Here is a 9201-nt window from a genome sequence, read left to right as displayed (position 1 = left end):
GCAAAATCCTCGATGCCTCTCTAGCGAAGCTGGCCACAAAATCCTTTTTCCTAGAAAGCAGGATATGCCTGCTACAGCTTCATCTGTAGTGACAAGGCCTCCCCAAACTACCCTCCTGAGCAGCAGAAACACTCTCCTTTCATCAGGAAAAACGCTGCTCCCAGAGCAGCTGTCAGCAGATCCCCCCCCACTCCAGGTCTGGAGCTGCTCCTGCCTTCCCAGGTCCAGGATCATCATCCCTGCTCTGGGGCAGAGGAAGGGGTTTGCTTGCAGTCCCAGGGCAGGCAGGTACCAGGGCCCAGCAGTGTTGCTCCCAGCCCAGCCCTCACACACAATGCTGCCAGTAATTTACTCCTGTAGCTACTTATGCTTGGGAGCAAACAGTGCTGAGTGTGATGCAGGAGAGGAAGGGGCATTAAACTGCAGCAGAAACCAAATCCTGTTCTCAGAGACCCCATTTGTATCAGCCTCCCGTAGAAACAGAACTAATGTCTCCCAGGCATCAGCTGGGAGGGGTTGCAGCATCCCTCAGTCCATGTAGAGGTGTCCTCCTGAGCCCACACAGCTCCAGGCAGAACACACAGAGAGAGGGTGGGCTCAGCACCAGCCAGGGTGAAAGGTCTCTGGGTTTTACCCCTCGGTCCTTTACACACTCTTATATTTTCCAGGCCTTTCTCAGGCCAGCAAGTTCAGGTAATGCTCCCCCACCTCAAGAAGGTGCTCCAAGGCACCACGGACCACAAAGCATTTTGAGACCTTTGGATAGATAGAAAGAGGCATCAGAGAACAGGATAATGACACCCCAGGATTTCATCTCTTGGGAATATACATTAAGGAGCCTCCCCCAGATAACACTTCCCAAGTGCTGAGGAAGCTTTTCAAGTCTGGCAGGTGAAATGAAGCTGCACAATCTATCTGAAGGAGGGCACATGGACCCTCTCATTCATTTTTGAGTGCACCATTTCTAATGGCTTATTTCCCTGAGTGTCCACATTGCTTTTTGCTGCCACTTTTACTCCAGTATTGGTGGTGAACAAGTACACATACCTGTAACTCGAACTGCTGGCCTCAGCTTGGCCTCAGCTCTGATGGGTCCATCAGCCACACGTTCTGCATGAGAATGGCCTGGCCCAGGCACCCCTGGAGCTGGCGGCTGCCTGGGGCTCTGGGGACCATCCTCCACCTGGTGCCCCTGCAGTCCAGACCTTCACCCTGCAGGCTCCTCTTTTATCTGGGTAAATCCTTTTCAAAAGCAGAACCCAGCCTGCTCCTACAGCAGAGCCACCAGTGCCACAGGGGAATTGGTGGCACTCACATGCCACCCTGCATCCCGGGAGGTGGGACTGCCAAATTTCCTGGGGACTGTTCAAAAAGGATGTTACGAGCATGGTATCTCAACTTAAGCTCTTCTTCTCGGATCCTGTCGCTCAACTTTCCCCAAAAATTTGGTTTGCTGCCTGGGAAATTGTTTCATGAAGTTGGCTCCCTGCTGCCACACCTCCTGCGTGCTCACACAAGCACGTGTGTGCTGAGACCATCCTTAATTAGCTCCCAAAGCATCACCCGAGAAACACATAGAGAAGGAAAGATCAGTCCCAGGCTGCTCCTGCACAGCTAATTCTGGTGTACAAACCAGACAGAAAATTGCCTCTTTCCTTGTTTCAGCTTTGCAGCCACACAGTACAGGTGAATGAACCTTGGTGGTTATGAAAATGTGCAACAATTGACTGCAGTTAATTAATATTAGGAAAATTTCCATACGGCTGTACGGAACATTGTGAAGCCAGGGAGGAATACCATGTTCACACGGAGTGGCACCCCCTGCTACCCAGTCCACACAGCTCCCTGCATGTGTTTTAGTGAAGATGAACTCCTTAGAGACAAGCGTATCCTGCTGTTTTAAACATGCCGATGTGGCCACTTCACCACAGAACGTGATCAGCTGTTTCAATGTGAAAAATCTGCACCTTGTTTTAAGGTGCAAGCACCCCCAGATGCAATTTGTTCACCTCCACAACGCGGCTCAGTCGAGGTGCACAGTTCCACCCTGTGTACTTGGAAGAGAAAATCTTCCAGCTGGGCTGGGAGGTCAAGGCAGAAGGAAAGGAAGCTTGAATGGTTTTTCCAGCCAGACCACCAGCAACTGTCTCTTAACTCTTCATCATTACTGGTACTTTGATGTTTAACTCCTTGTTTAGAAAACACTGCTGGGTTATCTTCACAATGAAAGGCACTATAACATTTCCTACGCTCTCATTTGCTTCTCAAAGTGTCAGTAATAAGCCAGAAGCCTTGTTGGCTGCTGCAGCTTTACCTTCCACAAAGGCTTTTCTGCACTGTCCCTCTGCCCGGGCAGCCAGTGAAATCCTTCCCAGTGAAATCCTTCCCAGGTAAACAGATCAGACACACTCACATTGATAGTGAAATAACTGCCGGAGAGATGATTTCCCTGCTCTTGGAAAGCTGTGAAATAGCACCTTAAGGCGATGGAGTCTTTAAGCACGCGATCAGCTCCATTGTCCTGGGCCGGAATACATCCAGATTTCTGGATCAAGACCTTCCTCTCCGCACAGACAGAAACGAGGTCACGGAACAGGGGCCAGAAGGCGATTGTAGAACTCACCCTAAGCCCTCCACGCCTCGGAACCAAGGAGAGCTCCTGCCTACGGGCTATGGCCAGAATCGGGTTAAAAGGTCCCTCTGAAACCCTGACCCCTGTGACACCCGGACACCTCATGTCCAGGCTGAGCTGCCTTCACCCTCCTTACCCGAGACTCATCCGTCCCCCGGAGCACAGCCACGGGACGTGGTGAGGTGCTGTGTCCCGGGACCTGCTCTGTCCCTGTCACCCTGAGGATCCTGTCCCAGGCTCAGCAGCCAGAGGTGCGGGGGTGGCAGACAGAGGGGCAAAATCACACCCAAGTTTCGGGTCCTAAGTGGAACTTTCAGGGGGAAAAAAAAACCCAAACACAAAACCAAACCAAAACCCAAACCGAAACAACATCCACCCTCTAAACTTCGTGGGTTTTTTAACAATTTACTTGAGGTTTTTGTACAGAAAAACGACTCGCACTGTTCAGCAGTCAGACCCCGAGTTTAAGCCTCCGCACACGGGGGGCACACGCAGCTCCCCTTCTGTCCACAGTTTAGGTTCCACGCATACAGCAACCAGATGTTTTGCTTTCCGTGGAGCTGATAAAATGCACAAATATCCCTAGGATGGAGAACTTATGGGAATTAAGAGTAAACACATACCGGTACAAACACAGACACGCGTACTGCAGCTCAGGAGGCCGCCCCAAACCTTCCCACCCAAACCGATGGTTCCACCAGCCCCATTCACGGCTCCCGAGGCTGGGCCGGGGCCGCGCTGCCCCCTGCCCGCCCCGCGCGGCCCTGGGGCCGGGGCCGGGGCCCCGGGGTGGGCGAGCGGCCCCGCCCGCGGCGGAGGGGCGGCCTGCGGGACGGGAGGGCGAGCGGGGGGAGCCCCCCGGGGTCCCCAGCCCTCCCTCCGGCGGCGCGGAAAGTGCGGCCGCCAATGCTCAGGCTGCGGCGGGGCCGGGCGGGGCGGGCGGAGCCGCGGCCGCCATGGGGCCGCTCAACTTCAGCAGCGACCCGGTGCCGGAGGCGGTGAGCGGCGACATGCACAGCCTCAGCCAGCTGAGCGCCCAGGTGGGGCCGCGCGGGGGGGGCGGGGGCAGCCCCGGGCCGGGAGGGCGCGGGGCCGCGGGCTCCGGAGCGGGACGAGCCGCCACCCGGGGCGCTGGGCCCGGCCGGCCCCGCAGCAGCCCCGGGTCCCATCGGGCCTGCAGGCCCCGCAGCCCCAGAACCGGCCCCAGGAGGCTCCACAACCTCAGAGCGGCCCCGGTGCCGGGCCCGGTCAGGCCTCCAGGCCCGGAGTCCCTGCCGGTCTCGGCCCGCCCCAGCGGGGATGTCGGGCCGAGCTGCAGAGCCCCGCGCTCAGCCCCGCACCGTGCCGGCCGAGCCCCGCAGCAGCCCGGCTTTCCGGCCGCGGGGCCCCCGGGGCTCCCGTCCAGCGCCGGTGTTTCCCGGTGGGACCGCGCGGCGCTGGGGCTGCCCCTGCCCCCCCGGTCTCCGCCACACCGGGCGTGCAGCTGCGCTCCAGAAACTGGTTCGGCTCGGCCTGAAGGGGGTGGGAGAGCTGTGGGGTTTCAGGACAAGCTGCCAGAACCGCGGGCAGCAGCCCGGCGCTGTCTCCGTTACCGGGCTGAGGACCAGGGCAGGGTGGGACTCATGCAGCCCCAGGGCAGCCCGCTGCGCCCAGGACGGTGCCAGAGGGTGGTGATGCTCTGTCATACAGGCTAAGAACCTGAAGGCAGCGACTAGACCTTTAACCAGTTCTTTTCCCTTCCCTATTCAGTCTGGTTACCCCACGGGGATCGTGAAACATACAAGGAGATGTTTGCTTGCATCTTTCCCCACTTAAAGTTTTTGGATTACAGAGGGATAGAACAGCAGCTTCCGATTAGCCACAAGTCACAAAAGCCCTGTGCAGTGCCAGCTACCAGCTGCTCAGACCCTTGGAAAGCCTCTGAAAAGCATCCATGAGCAAATCCCATCCTAAGGCATCTTGTAATGCTGAGGACAGGGGTACCTGACCAGCATGGGAGGTCAAACCTGAGACCAATGTACCGGAGGCAGGTGGTTGATCTCCACCTAGTCGTGGTGGTGCTGAGATGAAGCAGGGTGATGCCCGACTCCTTAACACTGTCCTGTTCCTTCACAGCAATTCTCAGCACTGACTGAATTGCTCTTCCGCTTTCTGAGGGAGCCCAAAGAGGTAAGAGGCAGGGGCAGGACCCTGAGCAGAAGGTGTGAGTGCAGCCCTCTGGTGAGAAACATGCAGAGATAAGATTGTGTCACTGCTTTTTCTCTTGAACAGGTAGAAGACTTTCTGACTCAGCTCTCAGACTTTGCCATCATGAATAAAATCAGCTTGGGCCCCCTGAAAAACATTGTCAAAAGTATTCTTCTGGTACCTAATGGTAAGTGAGACATTTGCAAATGCTACCCTGAGGCCAGGCTATTGCTCCATTCCTGCATGCTGCTCAAGTGTGTCTTCTGAGCCACAGTGCACTTGGTGCCCACAAGAAGTGCCACTGGCAGCTAATAGGTGGCTTAGCATCTAAGAATCAAAATTTCTCCTGTTGAAATACCCATCTGGTGACTGGCTTTGTATGCTTTACACCCTGCCTGCACACACATTTCACAGGCTTGACTCACTTAAATACCTGTGCATTAAATGCAAGCACAGCACTGGGACAGTGTTTGCTTTAACTTGTACCTGTAGATCGTTTTGCCAAACCAGCACAGCCTTCTGCTGGCACTAAGTCTTTGTAGGAACTTCCATCCAAGTGACCCAATACTTTTAATTCCTACAAGGACAAGCACTGTTTGGGGCAGGTAAGGCAGCATTGCAGGCTGGAAACTGACATAGTTCTGGGCCATGTAAAGCAGACATCTGTCCTTGGAGTCTTGTTTTACAAAAGCACTTCTGTGTCCTGCAGTTTCTCATTCATAAATAGTTGGGAAGAAGGGCAGGGGGATTCCCCTTGAATATCCTGGACTCCAGCACTTTATGAGATTACTCTGATATTGTGGCTGCCATTTAACATGATAATGCATCAAACACCTCCACGGCACACTCATCCCATTGATCCTTCTTCTTATTAATAGTCCCTTGCTATTATCCTTCAGTCCTGGGCTCCCCACAGCTTTCTGCACAGCAGCAAAGCCATGCACAGCTGCTTCCTGCATTTGCTCTAAACTTTCATTCTACTTCAAGCCATTTCTTGTGTCCAGGAGTAGCAATGAATAATTTCCTTTCCTACAACTGTCTTGAGGGTATTTAATGTGGAATAGGCATTTTCTCCCTTCACAACTCTGGCCTTGGTGCACTCAGTCCCCTCATTCCTGTCTGTGTCCCCGGGCTCCAGCCCTGATGTAACTTCTGGTTTTCCCTGGGATGCCCCAGACAGCATCAGAGCAGATGACAGCAGATAACTTTGCCGATGTGCTGCCCAGACAGAAGCCACGTGGGGCTGGCAGGCTCTTTGAATTTATGAGATTCCTGCTCTTGGCTTCAGAGAACAGAATCCTTGTAAACTTCCATGTGCTGCCTGTGCCCCAGAACAAAGGAGGCAGGCGCAGCAGGGGAAAGTGTTATATGCACACGTTCACACCCATAATCCAAAACACAGCAGGTAGGTCAAATTAGTAGCCTGCCAGCCTTAACAGTTCTCCTTTAACAAGAAAAGCGTCTATAGGAGAGAAAGCAGCGACTTCAAAACACAACCGCGGCCGCTGTTTCCATGGATACCTGCAGTGAAATCTCCCCCTCTCCCAGACACTCCCACAGCCCTGACTTTTAAAGCACCGGGCATCTGCAAAGATACCGGGAGGCACAACTCTATTTCCTACCTTGAGGAGCTGTGGTTTGTTTCAAAACACAGCCTCAGAACACAGGCTCTCCCTCACAGGTCCCTGACCCTGCATTTATTTGACTCAGTAAAGGTTGGTTTGACTCAGTAAAAAGTGATTTTTCTTCTGTGCATTGTTTATTCAGGTGCCCTGAAGAGGAATTTGTCTTCTGAACAAGTCAGAGCAGATTTTATTGCTCTAGGTAGGTCACCTGACTTCCACTAAATAAAAGATAATTAATATTTATCACATGTAGTAATCTCATATGGTTTCTCCCACAGGCCTCAGTGAAGAGAAAGCCAGTTATTTTGCAGAACAGGTATTAATAAATTTTCTCTTGTCTCTAAGCTAACAAAATGACAGTTTCTGAGTGGGAACTTGTAAAACCCTGCTGTGCTACTGAGGTGTGTCAGCACTTTGGGTATTTTCTTCAAAACCAGCTCAGAGTTTTGAACTGAAGATCCTCAGATAACTGATAAGGAGCACTTTGTCTAATGATATTCCTGGTTCGCCCTGGGCTCTGCCTCATTGGTTTGATGATTCCTGCACTTCTGTGTGTCTCTCACTTGGTTGTGTTCCTGTTTTGCACTCTTTGAGCCCCAGGGTCACACACTTACATGAGCACATGACTCTTTGAGCAGATACTGTTACACTGAAGCAGTGTTAAAACAAAACCAGTGAGTTTCATTTACTAAATTGACAAGGCAGATGGAAATCCTAGCAGGACTCGGGGAGCTTTGGAAGCCCCCCCCGGCCCCATTAGTTTCCCCGTTTGCACAGCTCCGCTTTGGGCTCCTGCCATCAGTCTGCCTCATTTCTGACTTGTGCTGAAATTACAGGTAACATGAACAGAGGCCTCTCAGAACTGATTGCTTGTGTGTCTTTGCTCCTGCAGTGGAAAGTGAATTCCCCCACCCTGACACGCCTGGCTGTTGGTCAGACACTGGTGATCAACCAGCTGATTGATATGGAGTGGAGGTTTGGAGGTAATAGAGCTAAAACATAAACTGAAGGGGTTGGGAAACCCACCAGCAGCTCTCCACTAACTTCTTACTTCACAGTTTAGCTAACAGATTATCTCCCTTCTTTCTGACTCACAGTGACTGCTGGGAGCAGTGAACTGGAAAAAGTGGGAAGTATCTTCTTACAGGTAAATCTCCCACATCAGAGAGTTCAGCTTGTAGTGCAGTTAAGGAACAAGCAACATAGCATGTGGGAAGTAGGGGCTGTGAGAGGAACTGGAGGAAAGCTGGATCTCACAGGAGCAAGCTCTGCAACATCATCTGCTCCAGTCTTGAGTGCAACTGCCAGCAGACAGCAGGCACGCTATTTGTTTGTCTTCTGAAGACATCCTGTGTCACAGAAGCTTAGCCCACTCTGAAAAGCTGTTCAAAGCTCAACCTAGCAAAGGTCACACTGTCTTGGGGAGGGAGGGAAAAATCTGATCACTTGTAAGGACTTCCAGAGATCCTCCCAGTGCCTCAGGAGCCTATTCCTACAGTGACACTGCCCCAAAAGTCTGTCAGAGGCGTGTGTGCTTTGCAGCAGCCTGCCCATCTGAAGCAGCAGAGTCCTGTACTTCTGGCTTGCCATGGTGCTCAGAACACAGGTCTCTCTAAATTAAAGTATCTCTTCTTTTTCTTCCCTCAAGCTGAAGCTGGTGATTAAAAAAGGGAGCCAGATGGAAAATGTGTATATAGGTGAGTAAACATCTGGAAAGGAAACAAGTGCTGGAGTACATGAGAGCAGAGCAGCAGCTCAGAGCTCCTGGGGGAGCTTTGGATCACTGCAGGAGCATCTCTGGTGGGTGCTACTGCTGCCCTGGCCCCTCTCCAGCCCAGTCACTCTGGAAGCACTTAGGAACACTGACTGCTGGGCAGCCCTCACATCTTTGCATAAGCAAACACAGATATACCACAGAGCCCTGGAAAAGAGTCCAAGCAGCATGGCAGGCAAAGCAAACAGTTCCCAAGTGTTGGTTGCTGTTGGGAGAATCCAAGCCTGGATCCCCACTCAGCCCAGCCAGTGTGAAGAAACAGCTGAGAGAGCCAAAGGATCTAGTCCTGCCCAGCTCAGAGGAACACTAGTCCCTCCACAGTACAACCAGAACAGCTTTTCCAGTGTTAGGAAGTGTATCCTGGAATCTTGATGCCTCTTGTTTTTTTCCTGCAGAGTTAACTTTGCCCCAGTTCTACAGTTTTCTGCATGAAATGGAACGGGCCAAAACCAGTCTGGAAAGCTTCAGCTGAGACTGCCTAGCTCTGACCTAACATCTGTCCAGGATGTTTTCTCCTTGTGGGCCTGCAGACTGCTCTTTCCCAGCTGGCTCCAGCACCCTGGTAAGAGAAGTCAAGGCTGTGCAGCAAGCAGTGGTGTCACAGCCTGGAAGGACCCATCAGTCCTTCAGAACCTGAAAAGTGCTTTGGAGCAGCTACAAGTCAACACATCTTCTTTTTATACTATTATGAGAAATTGTGGTCAGAAATACCAGGATGCTTGTACTAAAATAGTAATGAAATAAACCCACTCCCATCCTGTTCCTTTGGTACCAGAATTTGATTTTTGTGAGAAATGGAAACAAGCAAAGAACAATTTTCAAATTTGGAAGGGTTAAGCAGAGGGCAAGGGAAGCAAGAAGAACATCTAACCTGGAGAATAACTTAGTGTTCACTTCCAAGCCTGGAAGTGCTTCAGGCCCACACCTACAGAAATTCAATGTTCCATGGCAGGTCTGCCCTGGGATGAGCTCCCACCACAGCT

The 9201-nt window shown here is 52.3% G+C and overlaps 1 protein-coding gene across 1 annotated transcript; it reads left to right on the top strand.

The window, feature by feature from the left end:
- The first annotated feature begins 3530 nt into the window (after positions 1 to 3530).
- COMMD7 (COMM domain containing 7) lies at positions 3531 to 8978 on the top strand. Its single transcript, XM_051633258.1, has 9 exons — positions 3531 to 3672; positions 4748 to 4801; positions 4904 to 5006; positions 6587 to 6643; positions 6723 to 6760; positions 7337 to 7427; positions 7542 to 7591; positions 8093 to 8141; positions 8614 to 8978. The coding sequence occupies exons 1-9, from the start codon at positions 3589 to 3591 to the stop codon at positions 8688 to 8690; spliced, it is 603 nt and encodes a 200-aa protein (XP_051489218.1). The 5' UTR covers positions 3531 to 3588; the 3' UTR covers positions 8691 to 8978.
- Positions 8979 to 9201: the final 223 nt, after the last annotated feature.

Source organism: Apus apus, chromosome 15, assembly GCF_020740795.1.
Source record: "Apus apus isolate bApuApu2 chromosome 15, bApuApu2.pri.cur, whole genome shotgun sequence".
Classification (NCBI taxonomy): domain Eukaryota; kingdom Metazoa; phylum Chordata; class Aves; order Apodiformes; family Apodidae; genus Apus; species Apus apus.
This window is presented reverse-complemented; position numbering and strand designations above follow the sequence as displayed.

Bases quoted from the DNA above. Each gene is read 5' to 3' on its own strand.
- COMMD7 (XM_051633258.1), top strand. From the start codon at position 3,589: ATGGGGCCGCTCAACTTCAGCAGCGACCCGGTGCCGGAGGCGGTGAGC. The intron at 6,644-6,722 runs GTAGGTCACCTG...TTTCTCCCACAG, and splicing joins AGCAGATTTTATTGCTCTAG to GCCTCAGTGAAGAGAAAGCC. The intron at 6,761-7,336 runs GTATTAATAAAT...TTGCTCCTGCAG, and splicing joins CCAGTTATTTTGCAGAACAG to TGGAAAGTGAATTCCCCCAC.